Source organism: Pungitius pungitius, chromosome 15 (assembly GCF_949316345.1).
Source record: "Pungitius pungitius chromosome 15, fPunPun2.1, whole genome shotgun sequence".
Lineage (NCBI taxonomy): Eukaryota > Metazoa > Chordata > Actinopteri > Perciformes > Gasterosteidae > Pungitius > Pungitius pungitius.
In genome coordinates, this window is record NC_084914.1 from 10,093,035 (window position 1) to 10,115,599 (window position 22,565).

A 22,565-nucleotide genomic window follows, 5' to 3' on the forward strand; every position below is an offset into this window, starting at 1 on the left:
GCGAGAGCTGTGAACGGCTGTCGGCAGTGAGATCATGGGAGAGTCCATGCTTGGAGAAAGTGGGTTAGCAGGGTAGAGTGAGAGAAAAGCAGGCTGAGACTCAGATCGCAGAGGGGGGGTCCGATCGCCGGTCGTCCACAGTCGGACTATTCTGTCAAAAAAAAAAAGAAAAAAGTTGGGTTAAATCTATTTACCAGCGCACTGAGACGGTTACGATGCGATCCACAGAGACTTTACGCACTCTTTTATTTCGGTCGGAATTGACTGAGCGATAGAGGAGCGGAGTTTCAGGTAGTTTTCTTTTTTGCTGGACGAGAGCTGTCTCCAGTCGGAACGAAGTGAATCTCCACAGAGCCACTGTGGTTCTGTTCTCCTCCCTTCTGCATCTACATTAAACCACATGTAGCCGAGTGGTTGTACCGTTCAGTCAACAGATACACACCAACATGAGAGGTAAGTTGATCTTATTAGGCAATTGAGCACTGCATGTCCAGTTGTGCTTGAATGCTGAAGAATCTGCTTCTGCACGACAACATGTATGCGCACGGAGACTTTGAGTGCGCCTGTTGGTTTGTTTTTTCCTCCCCCTGTGCGCATTAATGCTACACAGGGACCGGGGCGGCGTGCTCCACGCTGACGGTCAGCACGCACCAATAGTCAGCTGGTTGCAGCTTGTGCAGAAATGAGAATGAGTTCAACGAGATGGGTTTCATATCATCTCTCGTGGCTGTCGACGGTGAAATCAGTCCAAGACACACATGCACACACCATTACTTTATGGTTCATGGCGAAGCCAAATGGGATCGCGTTTGAACCAAAGTGAGTGAAATCTCACTCTGGGGAGTCATTTTTTTTTCAGGGGATCCCTGTTAGAGTTATGCAATGGGGAGAGGGAGGGGCGTCCGAGGAGGTTGTTGTTGTTAAACCTGCAATTATGTAATCAAGATGTAATGCGAGATCATCGGGTTTGTGATCAGCTGAATTAAACAACCAGATAGCGAGCATTTACCAAACGTCAGCTGACACGAAGGATGCGTTAAGCTATTTCAATATTCAGGTGTCTCGTTATTTTTCAAGAGAAACCCGTGTTAGTGCACTTGGTGAGATGTTGTTGTGTGATGGCTGTGCCTGCATGGCCTACTGTGTGAGCGGACAGAGGGAGAGGGATCTGGCTGTTCCACTGACCTAGTTATGTCACCCAACATTATACAGCATGCACAGCGGAGGGAGGAGGAGAGGCTCTGGGAAGCGCCGCGCCGCCGGCGTGCAGCGCCATGGCGCGCACGGACGCTCGGCCTTCATGTGTCACTTCAATGCCAGGCCGAGCTTGAACTTGGGCAGAGGGCTGCAGATAACTGTTATTAGCAAGGACGTTTGTTTCCCGTGGGTTGATTGTCTGCAGCATCCGAATATCGTTTAATTGAAATAAATCAATCATAATTATTTTTGGTATATTTAAGTATAAATATGAGCAAAACACAGATGGCGTTAGTTATTTAATGTCTTTACATATAGGTGATTTAAAATCACAAAAATCTTCATGCATTATAGTTGAAAGAAATGGTGTCGTAAATATTCACTAATGCTAGGTTGCTTTAATGATGCAGTTTAGCCCTGCAATCTTTTTTGTGCAGGACAGGAGATTAGTCCTGTCCTGCACAGACTTTGTTTTTTAATGGGGGGAGGAAAGAGATGTTTTTTTTCGGTGAAAGAGGAAGAAGCCGTGGGGGGGCTGAGATGGAAGGAGGCTCCATTTCTGGCAGGATATCTAAATGTAAACAAACCATGGACGTTTCGTAGCACACTGCACCGAAAATATAAATGAGTTGCTCAATCTGCCGTCTGCTCATAGAAAAGCAGCTCAGCATTTTTTGTCCCAGTTTGAACATTCGTCCCGATTGGTCTAAATTATTGAGTCATTCCGACAGCTTTGGCCTGCTGACAGACTTTTAAAGCCCTGGTGGTGTCTGAACTCCTGACACTTCCTGTGGTTTATTTTACTGGACAGCAGTGTGCATTTAGGCAGAACATATAGCGACAGTGTAAGATCATAGGACAGACAGAGTGACACCCGGTGGAAGAGGCCTATGACATTCCTACTCCCCCCCTCTTTAGGCCTCCTCTGTTGTTTATCTTTTCCAATAGAGCCCCTTTATTTGAATGCACCAGTAGCCACAATATCCAGTATATGTGTATTTTTAGCATGTGAGTGAAGTCTCGTGCTTTGTTTGTCAAGCTTTATCATCCTGAATCCACGGTCAAATTTTTTTTGCAGGAGTTATGTGCTACAAGGTGTCAGCTCAGTGAGACAGTCATACGTTCAAGGTGACACCGGGGAATCAAAGTGGGTCATATCTGCAAATCTATTTGCTCTTGCGCTGGCCATGATGCTTTGTAAATGCCTGAAAATGGAATAATCAGGATATTCCTGTGCACTTAACTTGACTTCATAAGATGAAAAGGGCAACTGCATTGGACTGTTGTGATGCAGCTCTGTGCTGCACTGACGGCCTCCCCCCCCCCCCCCCAACTGTGAGGCACGACACAACAACTGCTTCAGAATTGCTGATATGTGTCGAGGCCGAGCACAGGGCCCCTCGCCTCCTGTGGCGTGTCCCTTTCACAGCTTGCAGTTTTTCTTGAAGCAAGGTAATGAAAAAAAAGCCTTTGCGTCAATCTGATCCTCAAGGGCATTTAGCTTTAGTCTTCAGGGTATTGTGACCTGTAGCAGAAGCACATGGGATGCTGACAACAGAGAAGTGATGTGTGGGGGAACATGTAAAGGGCCAAAACGTATCTTTTCTTTTAAAATATATCCACATGCTGACTGTGTTACTCCCAGGTCATGGCCCCCCTGCTGGAAGATATTTGGCTCCTTGTTTTACTAGATACCAAGAACTGAGCGATTGGATGCGAAACGTCTGTCTCTACGTCTGAACCCCTTCCCCTCCCCCTATCCCTACTGAATTAGCCTTTTTCTTTAACACATGACGCGCTTACACATTTCGCGCTGTGAAAAAGACACTGCAGCCAGCGTGTACGGAGACAAACACTAACCGTTTTGCTGCGGTTGTGCTGCTGGTAGAAGTGCTTGGGTTTGCCCCCCTGCTGCTCACACAACCACGTCAGCCACTCCGTCCTCGTGTTAGTGAAAAGCAGGTTTGCTACGGATCCCCTTAGTATGCAGACGGTCTCTGGAGAGCTAAAGGTCAGGCGCCTCATATGGGTGTTTTATCACAGGTCAGCAATGACATTCGGGGTTCGAGGTAAATGTTTCTTTAACAAATAGTGCGGTTACTGCTGCTATGTCTCTCTCAGCACTGTCTGACATTTCAATGTGTAACATCTGTTAAGTACGCACATTATCCCCTTAGGTGCACATCTCATAACAGAAGTGTTTTCTCTAGATCAAAAATTATTATTCACCTAATACATTATTAGTTCTCTTTTTGAAGCAATAATGCGGAAGATACACATGTTACAGCTTCAACATTGTGCACATGGTGTTCTTCCTGACATTAAATTGTATACTATATGTATATCTTTTCCAGTCTTTTGGCCATTTAAAAAAAGTTTTCTGAAGTTTTTACAATAAACGATTACTGAAGTAAATAGTTCAATAAAAAGAGTTGTTATCAGTGGCTGTTGTTTTGATTCTCTAATGAAACAGCGCTTCAAATGTTCAAGATGTCCCTGTTCATTTTCTGTGCTTATTGAATCATTGTACGTAAGTAGATAATTGTTTCAACTGGTAGACCTCTATCTAGTAACAAGACAATTACATTAAATAAAGGACTTCAAAAGGATACAAATAGTTTGCTCTCTCTGGACTATGCCTGTATATCTGGAGTGTCAGAGAAGAGGAGTTAAGAATCATGTATGTGTGGTTGTAGCTAAAGTTGTGGGCGGCTGGGCATCTGTGCAATCCTGGCTCACAGCACGGGACGAGAATAGATCGGGTCGAAGAAGAGGCTCAATGTCAAAGACTGGGGAGTGGGCCGAATAACTGACATTCAAGGTCAGACTGTGTCTGCTTTGCGTGTTGACTCTTGCCAAGCTACTACAGACTAATCAAATGTGATTTCTCATTAATTTAACGGCACCAGTGCATAGAAACAGCCCATACAGAAGTCTTTGGGGAAATCAGTGCAGATCTGTGTTTTGGCACCAGCCGAACTCTTCCGTGTTATTTTTCCTAGGCAAGTTATCTTTTCCATGCTTGGTTCGTTTTAATGGGAAAGCTTGAGCACGGTTCAGTGCTACCTTAAAACTGGTCTGCGGAGGGACGGGCCGTGCATGCCGCCCTCCTCCCTCTCCCCCTGCAGTGGGAAAGTGTGTCAGTGGGACAGAAGGTCCACATGGGCTGACAGGCTGCAGCCTCCGTGTGACGGAAGACTCGGCCAATGCCCAGGAAGCTGCGAACGCTGCTCGGCCAGTGGGAGAGAGAGCGAGCCCGAGGAGGGGCGGGGTGTCGGTGTGCTAGAGTGAGCCTGCTGAATGAGTGTTGTGAGGAATGCTCACAGACGAGTTATATAATCGGGAGATGAGGGAGGGGTGGGGTGGAACATGAGAGAAAGGAATATTTTTCCACTGATGGCCTGCAGCTGCCTCGATCAGTTGGAGTACTTTCGTCAACAGTTTGGGCGAAGAGACAGTCGACTGTGGGGAAAAGGAAAGCTGAGCGGAGCCATTCTCCCTCAATAACATAAACCTTTTGGGTGTCAAAGATTCTGTGAATAAGTCTAAGATTGTAAGCAGGAGAGAGCTGAGCAACAAGCATCAAATGTTGTAGCTGCATTTTTTTGCCCCCTTGGTCGATAAGGAAAGATTCTTTGTATGTGTGTGCAGGAGTCATGTGAGTCCCTATCAGTTTGTGTACTCTGTTCCCTCATGGGGGCCACAGGAAGGGTGCAGTCACACAACGTTCCTTGAAAATTATCGTACTGCACGTGCTTGTTGTGGGTCAGTTTGTCTTATGGATAGCTTCCATCTGCAGGAAAATGAATACAAATCAACACTTGATATTATGTACCAAATACTATGACATTAGATGTATAGATGTGGCTCTGGAGAGACATCGCCGCCCCGCTAACAGTCATGTTTGAACCAGAAGGACTAACACCTGCATCATACTGTACTCTGACTCAATGGGGACTGGCATGAAATGTGTCAAAAACCCTCTTACATTGTCCTTAAATATAATAATCTAAAACTCACGGGCTACCAGAGATGAGAGGCATGAATAGGTGTAACATAACAGCACTGCAGCTGCATTACTGCAATCTGGAGGGCACTCCGAGTACAACTGTGAATAGAATCAAGCATGGTTGACCTTTTCAAGGTCTACAGAAGATACAAAGGAGATAGTTTGTTCCAACGTTTATGGATCGAGAAAACATGATAAAAAATGACCAACTAAAGAGAGAAACAAAAAGATCTTGACCGTGGTACAATTTGGCCATTTTGTCAGCTTTTCGTGGGACCAGCTGTATCGTTAGAACATTTTTTGACGATATGCCACAAGGGCTACGAATAAGTTTATGTATTAAAAGTTTGTGTTAAGTTAAGAGACGCAAGACCAGTTAAAACCTGGGCTCAAACTAAAAAGCAAACAAACGCCACAATCATTCGTGACCAATAAACAATTACTAACAGTTGATGGGCCGTTACAGTAGTCGGATATCTAACTTGAGTTTCTCAAAAAGATAATTTATCTTGGATTTAGGCGCTCAAAGTGGCGCTCAAAGTGAAATACAGGCTTTCTGTGAAAGGCATGAGTGTGAATGAATAGATCATGTGACCCAGTGTTGTTTTTGAAGACAACCCAGAGAATGACTCCGCAAGTGTTGATCCGCTGCTCTCTTGCTAATCGGATGTTAACTGATTGTTTAATCTCTACTTCACTCTGCATGGAGATCTCACCTCTTTTGTCTGTGTTTGTTTTGGGATCCTGTAGCTCAGATCGAGGTCATTCCCTGTAAGATCTGCGGGGACAAGTCCTCAGGAATCCACTATGGAGTCATCACCTGCGAAGGCTGCAAGGTGAGGAGGAAACCAGACCCTACCCAGCTTGACCTCCGCTGCCCTATTCAATCTCAGAGGTGCCCGTCATTTACAGTGATGTTATGTGTGTGTGTGTGTGTGTGTGTGTGTGTGTGTGTGTCCAGGGCTTCTTCCGCCGCAGCCAGCAGAACAACGCCATGTACTCGTGTTCCCGCCAGAGGAACTGCCTGATCGACCGAACTAACCGCAACCGCTGCCAGCACTGCCGCCTGCAGAAGTGTCTGGCTTTGGGCATGAGCAGAGACGGTAAACGCATGCAAACACAACGTAGTGAAGACAATTTATTTTGATTTTCATTTCAGCCAGGTATTACTCATTTCCACCGTATGTCAATGAGTTGTCCTGGTTCTGTAATGAAAGGCCCTTTCTCTCTGCAGCGGTCAAATTCGGCCGCATGTCCAAGAAGCAGCGCGACAGCCTCTACGCTGAAGTGCAGAAGCACCAGAAGTCCCAGGAGTGTGCGGGCTCGGCCGGCGGGGGCGCTGCGGCTCTGTCCGTTCCCAAGGATGAGGGCGTCCGCGGCGGTGGAGGGGAGGACAGCAAGGAGGCTCTGAGTCGGTCCTACAGCAGCGGGGGCTCAAGCTCCACCCTCAGCGACCTAGAGGACATCGCAGCGCTGCCGGACCTGTTTGACCTGCCGCTGACCCCCGAGGAGTCCAGCGAGTACTGCGGCCATGAGCTGCTGGGGGGCGGCGCCAGCACGGGGAACACCTCCAACTCATCCTCCGCCTCTTCCTCTTCGTCCTCCTTGTCCAATCAGAATTCCCCGGAGCCGACGATGCTGGACGGAGCGGACAGCGCCGGGATCCACCTCTTGCACACGCGCTCTCTCGCGCATCCTCTGCTAAAACGCACACACGCGCTGCTGGATCATCTGCCTGAGGACTGCTCAATAACAGAACTTGGTGAGTACTGACAAAGATGATTGTTTCTTCCATTACCAGGAGGGTATGAGCATTCACGCATCTCTCCAATAGCTTTCACGGCTTTTATGCACTCAAATGAAGAGGGAACTCAGCCTTTACTTGTGACTAAGTATAGAATATAATAAGTGACAGGCATTTATTTATTCATTTATTAGGTGCCTTTTTTCATATTTCATCTTTTTGCTACGATTCAGGGAGATGCTTTGCTCTTGACCCAAACTCAACACTTTTTTCAAGATATTAACAATAAGTCAGTGAATGAACAGAAATTCAGGTAGCACTTGCAATACGTTTTTACTTTGTGCAGCATCAATTTAGATTAAGCTTATAGCAGGCAATGCCAATTGTAATTATAAAGGAGTAATTCAAGTATAGTAAAAAAGAAAATGGCATTATGTCATACTGTTGGATAAATATTTCTATGAAAATGTATTATCCAATAAAGATGAAGCACAAAGAAATGTCTATAAACAGGCTAGCAAAAATAATAATTGCTAAAAGGATAAAAGCAAGAACATTAGCTATATGAAACCGGCATAAGAGATCAAGCTGAATAAGATAAAAAAACGATGAAGGCTATCAAAATTGCTGATTGTGATATTTATAGTAAGGATAAAAATTCTTTAGAAAAGCGTCGGTGAAGGACTTGCTGAACATTACATCTCTATTGTAACTGGGGAAATTAGTAAATCCAGTTATCAGTGCAGAGTAAAGCTGCAGATTCAAAGATGTAAGAAGTAGATGATCCGTTGCCACTTCATCTTGTTTGCGGGCAAGAGTGTTGGTGCAAAGCATGTCTCACTCCACCCTGCTGCCATCACACACCACTAGAGTGATAAATTCTTATCGGCTCGTGTTTGTTTTCCCCAGAGCGCATCACTCAGAGTATTCTCAAGTCTCACTTGGAGACGTGTCAGTACAGCGCTGAAGACATGAAGAGAATCACCTGGGCACAATACACACCCGAGGAAACGCGTGCTTTTCAAAACAAGGTACACGGCGCTCAGGTTGAATTCCATGTGTGCTTTGTGAAGTCTCAAGAAAAATATGTCAATAGGATTTGAAGCAGTTTCAAATTCACTATGGCATATCAACTCTGTATTTTTAATAACTTAAATAGCTTATTTTACAGACGTATTGTTTCAGTCTCACATGCAAAAAAAAAGTGCTATTATCAGTACTGCGAGTATTGAATTTGATCTTATTGGAAAAAACCCTAAAAAGATATTATATACTATAACATTTCTCTTGTGTGTGTTTCTCAGTCAGCCGAGTGGATGTGGCAGCAGTGTGCACACCACATCACCAACGCCATTCAGTATGTGGTGGAGTTTGCCAAACGAATCGCTGGCTTCATGGACCTGTGCCAGAATGATCAGATTATATTGCTGAAAGCAGGTCAGTGCACAGGTTTTGTTCCAAAGTGATGCAAAAGAATACTATGCCATTCTTTTGCATCACTTTGGTTCAAGCACTCAAATGATATTCTTTTATCTCTTTGACACACACACACACACACACACACACAAAGATATATGTGTGTGTTGGATATAAAAGGCATATATTTAACAATGCGTTACTCTCTGAACTTTTATCAAAAAAATCGTTCTGGATATTAATTTTATGCTGTTAATTTTTAAATTGTTAAAAAATGTCATTGCTTCATCACCAATCTGGGTCAAAATGATTTGTGTTTTATTCTATCGTTTTGTGCATGTTGGAGCATCTTGGCTCCTCTTCGTCCCTCCCTCGCCCTTCCTCTCCTTCACCTGCGTCTTTGCCTCTCTCTGTGGCTCCCCTTCAGGCTGTCTCGAGGTCCTGCTGATACGCATGTGCCGGGCTTTCAACGTCAACAACAGCAGCATTTTCTTCAATGGAAAGTTTGCCCTGGCTCAGTTCTTCAAAGCGCTTGGTGAGGATCAAATGTAGTTTTCGTGAGCTCTAAATAATTCAGCCACTTAGCAGGGTGACACGGGAGATCCACACTATTGTGTGAAAGCCGTTTTCATGCATAAAGGCAACTTGTTCATTGCTAAGAAAAGGCCCCCTATCCTTACAAAAGTAATTCATTATTTGGAATTACCTAACTGCGTAATGTTCTTAAAATGACACCGTAAGACCATCAGCTTTACACTCATCGACACCAGAACTGGCTTAAAACGGCCTCGCGCTGGACATTGTTTCCGACTTCTAAGGGGGTCAAATTGGATCCTAATTTGGTTTCACACTTCCCATTTTTGTCCAATAAGTCCAAAAAAGTGCAAATTGAGTATTAAACATCCAGACACTAACCCCATGTATTGACTATGTCAATTAATCAAATTAAGTAGGACTATAAATGTATTCAAGCCATGAGTGTTAACAGTTAAAGTATGTATTTGCTGTGTTTATGCAGGTTGTGATGACCTGGTCAGTGCAGTGTTTGACCTGGGTAAAGGACTGTGCCGTCTCCAACTGTCTGATGAGGAGATGGCCCTGTTTAGCGCTGCCGTTCTATTATCTCCAGGTGGGTTTTCTCTTCCTATGTCTCTGTTTCTCAGAGATACACCTATTACTACCAAATGATAGTAGTCTATTACAGACCATTCGATTGATGTCCATCCGCAACCTACACATTTAACTAAATGTATAGATTTCTTGTGGTAGTCTTCATTATACATGTGATGACAGATCATTTTAATTATCTCTGAAAAATTTGCGTTTATTATTACATTACATTACATGTCATTTAGCTGACTCTTTTATCCAAAGCGACGTACAATAAGTGCATTTCCACATAGAGATACAAACTCAGAAGAACAAGTAACAAGAAAGTACATTTTCATCAAATAAGCAGTTTCAAAACATGTTATAGAAAAGTGCCATTATAAGTACAATTTAAGTGCTACCATTTGTTAGTGCTACGGTTTGCTAGTGTATTAATTATTATGTTGTTTATTATGTTAATGGGAAAACTTTTTTCCTGTAGATCGGCACTGGCTAACAGAAGGCCAAAAGATTAAAAAACTCCAGGAGAAGGTCTACCTGGCTCTGCAGCACAGTCTACACAAGAGTGGAGCTTCAGAAGAGAAAATGGACAAGGTAAAGACAAGCAGTCACTACACTTCTAAAATGCATCCTAAAGTATACGCATGAAGAAACGCGTGAGCTTACATGTCTTCCTCCCCTCGCAGATTGTGTCGAAGCTGCCCATGATGAAGTCTATCTGCAACCTCCACGTGGATAAACTTGAGTTTTTCCGCTTGGTCCACCCAGAGACCGCCTACAGTTTCCCACCACTGTACCGGGAAGTGTTTGGCAGCGAGATGTCTCTGCCGGACTCCACCAACAGCTAGAAAGACGGATGGAGAGTGTATTGAGAAGTAGGGAAGCAAGTAGGCGAGACAGAGAAGGATAGATTATGTTGAAGCTCACCAACCAGCAGTTAAGAGACAATCCAGGATTTCTAATACTCCGTCTCCCTCGATCCCAAAGAAGTCCTCCACCCTCCCAGCAGGCAAAGCACCTTACACTACAGACCACACATGCTCACGGCCCTCTGCATACTGTAGCATTGACAACACGCGAATGGGTATAGAGGTAATAACACCCCACTAGAAGTGAGGCTCTTTTATTGACATCAGATCCACTGTGGATCAGCAACTAGTTATGAATGTACCTCATCGATACGCACCAGTGCATAAGCCAGAACCCAACAACGGCGAATGTACAAACCTGAAATCCTTGTGACAGAGTTTTACACTAAGTATTAGAATGATGTTGTGTAGATTCACAGGTCCCACTATTAATACACCTCTGTCAATATTTCTTTCTGTATTAATACATCTCCGTAGCGTACGCCCGCGTATTCAAACAGACAATATCCGCCGCACTGACAATCGCTTAGGGACTAAGACCTTGGGTCATTTTCTCTGACATGAAACACACAGATGTGACATGACTCTGGGCTTGGGCCGACCTCTTCAATCAGCTGAACCAGTTTCACACACAGTTAGACAGTGTTCGGTGCTGCCTTTTTGTATAGGCTCTTGTAATGCAATGAGAAACCTCAGTCCCATGCACCCCTTTCCTTGTAAATGCCACTTAGAGACAGGATAAGATGAAATTATCTTTAATTTATATACACATTTATACACATATTTTAAATAAGAATGTAAATAGATTACTAAGTATATGGAGAGAGTTGGAATGTGTGAGTTCAGTACACCAAGAGAGGGAGAGAAAAGTACGTTGTAAGATGTGGAACAAAGATGGATGATATCTGGACTCAAATCGTTTTCTGGACTACATCTCCTCCTGGCAGTTTTCTCAGGTTCCCATGGAAACAATCCCGTCTTGCACTGAAGGCAAAACCCAGCGCGGTTATGGGAGGTCATCACGCAGGTGGCGGGCACTTGTTTTAGAAGCGACACAGCAGGGGGTGCTGTGTATCTTTACAAAGACACGTTTAAATGAGTTTTCAGGCTGCGCTATTGTGCCCTAACTAAAGAGACGAGAGACACATGGAAACTAAGAGAAAGCAAGGCAAAAGATGACTTCCTGAACTTTATAATAAAATGGGATGCACAGGATATCCCCACCTCTTTCTAACCAGCAGTCAGTACAATAAGGGGTAGTGAATTTTCTTTCACTCACAGTTTCAGTTGGATAATAGTCAGAACGTGGATGATAGATATAATATGTATCATGAACCGTCCTTGCTGGTTGAAAGAAAATTGTATTATTTTGTACATTTGCTGTTCCTCTCTCCTGTAGTCCCTAACCCAACACTTGTCCAAACACCAAGCACTTATACTTTCCTCACTGGACACTAATCTATGGGCAGACAGAGCTACTAGCCCCCCCTGAGTCGGGCCCAGAATGCCAGTAAGACTTTAGGGTTGTTTCATTATTTTAGTTTTTTATTCCATATCCGATACACAAGGTCACCTATAACTGTTTACATTGTTTATGTACATAACACTATCTGAAGGTTTGTTACATTGAGCAGAGTCTGAGGACCTTCTGTCTACCACTCAGGGAGCTGGCTGTGGTCTCTTGTCCCTTTTTATTACCAGTGTCGTCCTTTAGCATTGTGCTTCTCACACATTTGCACCTAAAATAAAACCCATTACCCTAATTAATGTGGACGTAATTTCTATTTTTGTGAATGTCACCCAAAAAGTGTCGAAGCCCACCCCTTTTGTCCTAATATTGTGAAATCAAATTGACAACATAGGAATTGAAAAATATATATATATTTTAGCATTACAGAAGAATTCATTATTAGGGTTTAATGTTTCTTTTTGCTGTGATTTTCTTTTATCCACCGTTTCCTTTGTGTCTCCACTCTTGTCTTGTAAAGTCAGTGATCTATTTTTTAATTCAAGAAAGACTAGGTACAAACAAAAAAGAATACTTTGTCTCACTTCTCTTTCCCTGTATGACACAATGTACAAGAGGTATATTACTAGTCCAAGAGTAACTGAGTTACACAGCTCTATATATATTGTTGTCCAATGGGATGCATTATATGTGGTTTTAAGAATGTAATAAATGGTTTCCTTTTCTTTTAAGGTGTTTTGTTGACTCTTATTTGAGCGGAATTTTATGGGGCGCAGTTTTGGTACATTTAGCATTATCATACGAAAAAAAAGCAGGACAATTTGTCACTTTTTCAAACATTTAGAGAGAAATTCATGTAAATGCATGCAATAACTTTTCCAAGGATAATGTTTGGCAGTAACAGAGTTGTTAAATAGTACAAATATTTAATCTAAATGTAAATGTTGAGTTTAAATCAGATATGACGACTGAACATTACAATATTTACGGTAATTCATGCAGCAAGCTAAGATAGCAAGTCCGTATGAATTAGCTCTTGTCATAGAGCAGAACCACACACTACTATTTGGTGCATGCGAGCCATCGCCTTAGACATGCAACGAAAAGTGAATTAATAAATGGACCAAAATTGGCCGTAATGCTGATAAATATCACATCATGGCAGTGTTTAATCATTAAATCATTCCATGGTTGCTGCTTTTTTGGATTTGGACTTTCTCCGTTATACATCGCAAAGTAACTGAATATAATGTTTGAACATTTGAGCAAAGCTGAGCACACAATTCGTCACTTGGAAAATGCGATTGTTTTTTTGTGTCTTTTTCAGCCCTACACAAACATTTGTGTTGAATAATAGTTTTGGAAAAAAACAGAAGTATACAGCGGCAATACACAATGAATAGTGTTTTTTGGGCGTTGAGGGATGTGTGGTGCAGGACGGGACCTCCCACAAATGAAGATGGGACCAGGATATTAGGGTTGCTTTACAAGTTTTACATCCCCGGTCTGTGGACGTACTGCTCGGCTGCTGCTGCTGGACACTTGGAAACTAACATCAACTATCGAACAAAAGAAAACTTTCCTCACTGACTGTGCAAGATGTCCGTTGCAGGGTTTAAGAAGCAGTTCTACAAAGCCAGTCAGGTAAAAGCCCGACTTTAAGTAGCTCAAATCCAACGTTAGCCGATAGCTTAGCTAAAGCTAGCATTAGCTCACCATCCGTACTTTTATTCTTAGTTTACTCTGGCTTAAAGCTAACTTTATACGCCTAACCTTAAGTTACGTGAGAGACATTGAGATCGACGTTATCTAACGTTGTATGACACGCCTCAACTTGATGAAAGTAGGAAAGTAGGCGAGTAGTATCATTGTTGTCAACCTCTCAGGTAACGTCAAGTTAGCGTTAGCTAACTGACAGGTAACGTCACCGATAGCCCTTTAAGTTAGCTTTGTAGTCTTTTAACGTAACGTCAATCGAAATGATGTTTGTTAACTTTTAAGTTACTCTAACATAATCTAACGTCAAACATGTTTTGTTTTTTTCTCGTGGGCTTCCCTAATAGGGTTTCACCGTATTATTGAAACACCTCCAAAGGCTTAGTGGTAAATTAAATTAGTTGACTGCACGGTAGGCTAACTTTAACTTTTTATTGAATTAACGTCAAACTACGTAAACTGTATTGCTCAATTATTAATTAAAACTGCATTTGCATATAATTAGTCGATGTTTGTGACTGACACCGAGCTTTGGCATTTTGTGTGTGTCAAACAGCGAGTAGATGAATCACTCAAGTGTAAATACCTTAAAGTGATGTTTGTTTCTGATTTCTAACGTGTTGGATCACACTGTTTTCAAAACAAGTTAGCCAACGCGATGGGAGGATACTACAGTCCATCTTTCACCTGGATGTGTTTATGTTTCCAACAATAGATCTGAGCCTACCTGTGAGATCATACCGTAATTGAGCTATATCATTTATATAAGAATATTACAACACCTCCCTATTCTAATGTTGTTACTTAGCAGTCATGCTGATATGAAGTTGATTATTATTTTCTAACATATACATAACTCTACAATGAGATTATTAACGAATGAGCTATTAATTCCAGGGTCATGTCTTTTATTTTCGGCATTGCTGTCTCATTAAGGAAAGGTGTTACAGATGTTGCATAAATACCAAACTGAAAGCACACGTTATGACTGATGCCACATCAAAAGTGTTAAAAAAGCAAGTTAACTCAAATGAGAGTGTCCGTCAAAGTCTGACTGCCGTATAGTGAACAGACTTTAACAGTAATTTGATGTATTAAAAATCAGTTAATTTATGAACTGCCTCCAATTGCTTAACTGTAACTGTTGGCTCTTGAGAAAATGAAAATTTAAACTCGTCACCGCACACGTAACGCTAAACAAGACATGTGTTGCTAAACCGGTGGCCTCTGTTTTGACAACAGCTGGTTTGAAACGGGTTGATGCTTTGGCGTAACACTTTTTCACATCCAAGTTCCGCTTCCCGTCTCAATGGGTGTGAATTGGAATCCAAGCTATGTGACGTGACTACCCAAAGGAGCATCCAGGGTTAAGTAATGCCGGAGACACAGATTTAGTCTATGCGAACAATAACAAACCAGGGGTCAGTGCACAAAAAGCCTTCATTCAATAAAAAGCGTTTGCAAAACTCAAGCAGTGCTTTTGGTGTTGGCCAACTCCCAATGCAAAGTCCTGGACTTTTTATATAGCTTGTAACCTGTAGGTCCTACAGTGTACACCTTGCCCTCTGCCACCACCGGCCTGGCTGACATGATGTCTGTTTTTTTATTTTAATAACCCACTGTTATCAGTTTTGTAAATTAGTTGCTCAATAACCTCCACGTCATAATGTCATAAAGATATGTTTTATTCAATCAATGATTTACCTGAAATGTCAGGGATGTTGCTGTGCAACTTTAAATAGTGCCCACGGGTTATTAATTATGCTGTTTTATTTTAATCCACAGCGTGTATCTGGATTTTGTCATTAACCAACTAGACTAAACCCACATGGGCTCCACAAACAAGCTAGAAATAATCTGAAGCTAACTATTTTATAGCAATAAAGACATTTTTATTTTGTTTTTCAAGATGGATTACACACTCTAGTCTCATCAAGAGGTCAAAGTTTATCAGTCATGGACTAATGCTCTATATGGAAGCCAGATGGGCTGCTCAAAGTGCATTCATTTCAATTTCACACATTTAAATGCCAAAACACTGATAGATGCATTAATTGCATTTTAAATTATATTTATAAAACCATTCTAAAAAATTAATATTTGTTGCTGAATTATATCACCGAACTGCTGAGGGTATTGACTGACTGTATATAGTCTGTATATCATATAAACAATGGAGATTGATGGATCCATCTGGTCATAGAGTTTCATCTGCAGTGTCGTGCCGACAGCTGCACCGATTTGAGAGAACACACACGTGCCAACTGCACTGGATATTAAAGTTTGTAGCTGTGGATGAGAAATGGAGAACTTGTGAGTCAGGCTAAGAATTGAGAGCGTGCCTGCGTGTGCGCTTTAGTTAAAGTGTCCATCTATGTGGTTGTAGTGTATAAAACTGAAATGGCTGAGCTGATGGAAAAATAAGGAAAACAAAGTCTCTCAGTAGAAAGGAAAGCCCAGTTTTCAGAATGAATTTCCTCAAGCAGACTTGAGGCTCCTCCACTGATGGAAAAAAGTGTCTGTCTTGGAATCTAAGAATTATGTAAAGCAGGCCGCGAAAATAATGAATGGTGGGAATTTTTGAATACCCATTTAAGTTTGTAAATAAACAGCAGTGTGGTTGTGAAGGTTAAGGCCCCTTTGCCAGCCGGTTGTGACTTTGCTTCACTGCTGTGTTTGCAGATGGTGAGTGAGAAGGTTGGAGGTGCTGAGGGAACCAAACTGGATGAAGACTTCAAGGACCTTGAGAGGGTAACGTACACACATTTTCACAAAATATTCATACTAAAACAATTACACCAGTATGTTCTTTTGTTACACTGAATGTTAAATGATCTCCCCAGAGGGTCCTTTACTCATTTAAACACACTGCACACGCAAACACACTTACACGATTGTTTCTAACATGTTCTCCCAGAAAGCGGATATTACCAGCAAAGCAGTGGTGGAAATCATCAATAAAACGTCAGAGTACCTCCAGCCCAACCCGGCAACGAGAGCTAAGCTTTCGATGGTCAGCACAGTGTCCAAAATGCGCGGGCAGGTCAACAGTCCTGGCTACCCGCAGCCTGAGGGCCTCCTGGGGGAGAGCATGACAAAATATGGACGGGATATGGGCGAGGAAACCAACTTTGGTAAGAGCCGTGGAAGCCTTAGATATCTGATGAAAGAGAGGTTACCATCATGGTTGTGGTTTATGTTTGTGCATTGGGATCCACGAGTGTCCTACTAATTAAAAATGAGTGTGTGTGTGCACTGCAGGTGGGGCTCTCACAGATATTGGCGAATCAATGAAAAGGATGGCTGAGGTCAAGGACTCCCTGGACATTGATGTGAAGCAGAACTTTATTGACCCACTGCAGGCAGTCGCTGAGAAGGATATCAAAGACATTCAGGTAGAGTCATAGAAGAAGGAGACAGCTTCTGTACAATTTTATCAAAACCGTCATATGCAAGGGAAAACAGTGTTCTGCTAAACTCCAACCTCCCAATCCCAACTCTTTTACCCCATCAGTACCAGCTGAAGAAGCTGGAAGGCCGTCGTCTCGACTACGATTATAAAAAGAAACGTCAGGGTAAAATCCAAGATGAAGAGATCAGACAAGCCCTGGAGAAGTTCCACGAGTCCAAAGAGATGGCTGAAGCCTCCATGTACAATCTGCTGGAAACGGATGTGAGTATCCTTCAGGCTGTGGTGTTTTCTAGGGTTGAAGGGTTTTTTTTCCGACTGGACTTGCCCAATTTACATTGTAAATGACACATAGAAACCCACCAGACCCGTTTATAAAACACTGGAAAACAACGACTCTTAAAAGAGTATAATCCTGTTGCTAATGACATATTCTATAATGAGTATTAACTTCATGCCCATTCACAATAGAAGTAATGCAAACTGACACCAGATTACCATTAGAACTTTATGCAACATGATAGCCAAACATAGAACAAAATGTATCATTCACAGACTACCTGATTTTATTGTGGTTGTAAATTTCAACTTGTATTTTCTTGCTATTTTCTAATGCATGTAGCTTACCAGCTAGCAAGCCACATGTTACTTCTTTAAAGAAAGAATGTTTCACGTTACACCTCCTTTTTTTCTCTTCTTTTTTTGACACAATGACTTGCACTACTGTGAGCCTGTCAGACCGGTCTTGCTTTGTATTTACCGCTTTCCTAGCGGCCATTATGAGATTTCAACAGTTATTGGGATAAACAAGTCTGACCTGACGATGGAATGACCTGAATGTAAGCAATTAACCGGTAAAAAATGCTCTGAAGGACCACCGGCCCTTTTTTAGTTTTGTCCTGAAATAGCTTTTTTTTCGCATTTAGGTGGAGCAGGTGAGTCAGCTGTCTTCATTTGTGGAGTCTCTGCTGCAGTACCACAAACAAGCTTCAGAGATCCTGGAGGAGCTTACCGGAAAACTGAGAGAAAGGTCAGTGCCATGACTATTTGTAGAAGGATGCAAACCTTTTGTGTATTGATGCTGCTTGATTTATCAACTATAGTTTTTTTTTTTTTAGTAGTAATTGGATAGCCACATTTTGCCACATTTTGTCTCTTTGCTTAACCAGCCTGTATAATTCATGTCGTAACCCCCCCCCCCCACACACACACACACAATTCTTAGCTCATTGAGCTGAAAGCTTTCATTCGGATTGTGTGCAGGGTGAATGAAGCTCAATCTCGTCCAAGACGTGAATACACACCCAGACCCAAACCAACGTATGACTATGGAGAGGTGGAAGAATCAAATGGAGGATACTCACCAGCTGCATCAACCTCTCCAGCTTACTCTTCCGGTAAACTTGACTTTTTGTATGTTTTTTTTTTGTTTTTTATCAGGCAGCAATTTATTTATTTCCTCAGTAAACATTGTAAACTTGGGTTTATGGTCATAAGCTGTGTCTCAAAGTCGCTAGGCTGCATCCTTGTAGCCTCCAGCCTTCAGCAGCCGTCGTGGTAGACCTGGGCTGGTCCTCCAACAACCGCATAGGCTGAACCGAGCGGTCTCTGACATGGGGCGGTCTGTCCTACGGGGGTCCTACTTCCTGTTGCGTCATCAGCATTACCTCCGTTGCTCCCGTTGCCTAGCAACCTGCTGAACTTAACAATAGAAGCCGTAAAACCCGAAAAACTAGTGTACAGATAAAGAAGATAAACTAATTTAATTTAGGAAATACACTTCTCCTCCGGAGCATAATATTTTTCAGGCTGAGAGAAGACCATTTTCTGGTTATTTTAAATTCTAATTAAATCAGTTAATGTATAATACTTTACTAATTAATCATCTCTTTCAGATTAAAGTAATATTACAATCTTAAGGCAGAGAAGATTCCATCAACGTTGTCAATAAAAACCACAACGGCAAACAAATGTATTAACTTGAATGCAGGCCGATGGAATGGGACAGGGAAGTCGCAGCCGAGTTGAAGTGGCGTATGCGGTCGACTAATATGTCCGTAAGGATGCAGCCTAGTGACTTTGAGACACAGTTACAATCTCTAATTTGAGGTCTTCTGCAATGGTCAGATGGTCAGAGTAAGGACTATGCTTGAGGGCGGGGCTGCCGTGTGAGTGACAGGTTTCACAAATTGCCAAACTCAAGGCTTAAAAACAAAAGTCGGCAAACCAATGGGTGACGCCAAGAAGTCAACGTCCACTTTTTGATACAGGATATGAGCGCGTCAGCGTCTACGCATGAATGTGTGCAACTTAATCCAATCTCAAGACTAATGTGTCTTTCATTTTGCGATCTATAAACCAGCCCCTGCACAATATCCAGGTCCATCCTTCAAAGGATCCTCCAGCAAGAGCCGACCGAGTGAGTGAGACTGATGAAGATAACGTGTCACTTACACAGAACTAAAAGGATTCCCTACCTGCACTTACTCTGGTGCACATTTTTGTGGCACGGAGCTGTACGCATGTTGGTGTGATGGTAACTAACGATGTTGATTTGTTTGTTGGGTCCACTATGTGCAATCTGTCAGGTTCCCACACCAAGACTGGGCTTGTGTGTGGCCTTTTTACCTGCAGTCATGATTCTGCTAATGTGTATGTTTGATCCTCTTGAACCTTAAGAAAATTAAGTTATGGCACATGGTTGCCTTTACAGCTGTAGTGTGAATCGGATTATTCACCTCGTTCCTTATGGTTCAGGAGGATTCTCACTCACCACTTATTGATGACTAACTCATGAACATCTACGGTTTTAATGGATTCCGTTTCATGGTCCCACTGTCTGTTCTTTCCCCTATTTCCCAAAAAAAAGTTTGAACCAGATATTTTATTTTCACAACATGACCCCATTTGTTCTTTCTCCCCCCCTGCGTCTCTCTACTTGTGTGTCCCCCTCTGCAGCTGAGCCGTGCTGTAAAGCTCTGTACGACTTTGAGCCAGAGAACGAAGGGGAGCTGGGCTTCCATGAGGGCGAGATCATCACCTTGGTCAATCAAATTGATCACAACTGGTTTGAGGGAGCCATTCGAGGCAAAACTGGATACTTCCCTAGCAACTACGTCGAAGTGATGGTGCCTCTGCAACACTGAAAACCGCAAAGCGAGAGGGAAGTGGAGAGGATAAACATGGGGGATGGTAGTGGATCATCAGCTCTCAATAACCAAAACATATCTAATCTTTGTTTTATTTAAAGGGTAAACTAAGACAGGGACCTAATTTGAACCAAGGAGTTATTTCAGTATAGAGCTTTTTTTTTCTTTTTTTTTAAATGTGTGCGGTCTATAAGGATAGGGAAAATCAGTCAAAAAATGACACCACAATGTGAGCATTCACCGTATTCTGAGTATTTACAGTCATTCTCTAACCACCGGTGCACTTTCTACACTACACCTCCATCACTGGGACTGATGAGGCAAGATCACGAGAGAATAACATCTTCATGTTAAATATTCACAAACACTAAGAAGTGCAAGTACTTCTTCCTATATTCCTTACCGATTTGATACTCACAAGATGACGTTCTATGTATTGTTGATGTTGGTACGGCATGCATGCATGTAGAGGCTTGTCTTCATGGCCTCTGTCCATGTTTGAGACTCCGCTGCCATCTAGTGGTTCTACGGATCACTCTTAGCGATGTAACGATGCTACTATTGCTTTCCAAATTCACGTTTGGTGTCTTGTGTTTGTGTGGATTTTTTATTTGAAAAATAGCCGTAGCCAGTCCATAGGTTGACTGACAGCTGTAATCATTTGTTTTGTCATTACTACACCACTGCCAATCAGATTTCTTCTTTGGCAGCTCTACAAACGTCAGCAGTTTGTTTGAGACCAAAAGGTTGTTTTACAGGCTATTCCTGTTGGGATTGTTTTTCTATGAATAAGCTTCAATTTTCAATCTTTTAACACAATCAATTGTTGTTTCTTTGCTGTTAATTTACCGACCGCAATGTTTCTCACTGCTTCTCTACTCGTGGATGAGACAGCCTTTGTCATAAGAAGGAAACATATTTATGTTCCCATGCATGTGCAACTCTGCAAAATGTTTATACTCCACATTTTAAAGTGGAACCTGACTTACAAAAATGTAACGTGAATCCACCCCACCTCAAATATTTTTGCAGCATTAAGCCAAAGCCATAAGCCTCCTTCAGTTCCTCTATTTTCTCAGGCTGAATTGATACTGCAGGCGGTGTCACGCACAATGTTTTCTTGGGCTTTTCTACCAAGCTGTTTGACAATGAATTTTGGTCTGTTTGTGTCCCCCCCCCCCTCCCATCATGCTGAGGTAAGCTTGGCTTTAGTACTCTTGACATATAATTTGGAGCATGTAAATGAATCTGATGTGTTTTTGTACCTGCCTCAGTGTTCAGTCTGAAATTGTGCTCCAGACCGCACAGAAAATGCTGCAAAACTATCATTCAAACAATCGTGTGCGGCGTTTACTAATAATGAGGAAGGCCTCTGCACAATGGCTAGTTTCAGTTCCAATTAAGCGTTTTACACACTGACCATGAGCTGAGGAGGGTTTGTGTTGTTCACTAAAATACCAAACTTTCTCTTCCTGTCATGATCCCCTTGTTAGGCCCCACCGCCTCCACCCCCCCCCCCCCCCCAATCAACTCATCTCTCCCATCTCTGTTTGTACCGGGAGTGGAACAGACAGGTCTTTTCAGAAGGGAGGCTACCAGCAGTGGATTATGCCCTCCCTCCCCCAGTGGTCTTTATCCACCACCTGCCCCTGTACCCCCCCCCCTTTTCTCATTATCATCCCGATCCCATGGTGTCTCTGGGAGCCTCCCGGTCCGCAATAATGTCCTTGTATTTTGTTCATAGTCTCTTACGTGTTATCTTTGCATGTGCTGAGCAGTAGCTGTGAGGTTCAGGTGTGGGTTTACGTGCCTCATTACACTAAATCAAAAGCCATGACTTTTTTAGAGGGGAGAATAGGGTCAGGGGTCCAGCTGGAGCCATTATGCAGCTTGTATAATATTGATGATGAATAATGTTGTTGTGTAAAAGGCGAAGATCAATTTTTGTGTGGCCCTGCTGTCACATCTGAAATAGCTGTCTTAATAGCTTGGTTGACATTTATTGCAACACTACATTCTGTGATTGCTCGTACTGCATCCATAGCCATGTGTCTTTCAACTATGCAATAATGATGAATGAAGTATTATCTGACTTTTAAGCTTTATTTTACTATGCACTATCTTATTGGAGTTTTCTTTGTTGAACTGTAAACGCTTTGCATGAGTCCTCATTGCAGCCTTTGTGTCTTACACAATGTCTTATCTTTTGTAACTGACACTGTGGGGAGGCAAAAAGTGGGGTTATCCTGGATTAGTTTTAGGAGATATAGATTACCTCTGTACAAAGTGTATCTGTGTATTGTATGCGTTTGTTACCATGTAAAGGAGAATGGATGCTGCGGTCACTTCTTCAAATAAATATTAGAATATTCATTTGGCTCTGTGTTTTTACAATCCTCTTACTGAGTTTACCTTTTCCATTTCATATCATTTGATCAAACTGTGATACTGATGCAGGAAATTGAATAAAGGCGAAGG

At 42.5% G+C, this 22,565-nt stretch overlaps 2 protein-coding genes across 3 annotated transcripts; both read left to right on the top strand.

The window, feature by feature from the left end:
• On the top strand, nt 1-12,548 carry rorcb (RAR-related orphan receptor C b). The gene is made up of 10 exons (XM_037458679.2): nt 1-453; nt 5,957-6,042; nt 6,168-6,309; nt 6,441-6,968; nt 7,860-7,981; nt 8,255-8,387; nt 8,794-8,901; nt 9,385-9,495; nt 9,958-10,070; nt 10,163-12,548. Exons 1-10 carry the CDS (start codon nt 447-449, stop codon nt 10,322-10,324), a joined length of 1,512 nt encoding a protein of 503 aa, XP_037314576.2. The 5' UTR covers nt 1-446; the 3' UTR covers nt 10,325-12,548.
• A 693-nt stretch (nt 12,549-13,241) lies between these two features.
• Nucleotides 13,242-22,462, top strand: LOC119209661 (endophilin-A2-like). Of its 2 annotated transcripts, XM_037459120.2 has the most exons (9): nt 13,242-13,457; nt 16,212-16,280; nt 16,447-16,663; nt 16,791-16,924; nt 17,044-17,202; nt 17,865-17,968; nt 18,202-18,335; nt 19,301-19,357; nt 19,897-22,462. In XM_037459120.2, exons 1-9 carry the CDS (start codon nt 13,413-13,415, stop codon nt 20,082-20,084), a joined length of 1,107 nt encoding a protein of 368 aa, XP_037315017.1. In that variant the 5' UTR covers nt 13,242-13,412; the 3' UTR covers nt 20,085-22,462. The 2 variants fall into 2 exon arrangements, with proteins under 2 accessions (XP_037315017.1, XP_037315018.1); XM_037459121.2 differs by lacking the exon at nt 19,301-19,357 and having other exon boundaries at nt 13,243-13,457.
• Nucleotides 22,463-22,565: the final 103 nt, after the last annotated feature.

What these genes read in the sequence shown, in the direction of transcription:
- rorcb (XM_037458679.2), top strand. An exon ending in GATTATATTGCTGAAAGCAG is followed by an intron (nt 8,388 to 8,793) that starts GTCAGTGCACAG and finishes GCTCCCCTTCAG; the next exon opens with GCTGTCTCGAGGTCCTGCTG. An exon ending in TGCCGTTCTATTATCTCCAG is followed by an intron (nt 9,496 to 9,957) that starts GTGGGTTTTCTC and finishes TTTTTCCTGTAG; the next exon opens with ATCGGCACTGGCTAACAGAA.
- LOC119209661 (XM_037459120.2), top strand. Translation starts at nt 13,413, where the DNA reads ATGTCCGTTGCAGGGTTTAAGAAGCAGTTCTACAAAGCCAGTCAG. An exon ending in ACTTCAAGGACCTTGAGAGG is followed by an intron (nt 16,281 to 16,446) that starts GTAACGTACACA and finishes ATGTTCTCCCAG; the next exon opens with AAAGCGGATATTACCAGCAA. An exon ending in ACCGGAAAACTGAGAGAAAG is followed by an intron (nt 17,969 to 18,201) that starts GTCAGTGCCATG and finishes GATTGTGTGCAG; the next exon opens with GGTGAATGAAGCTCAATCTC.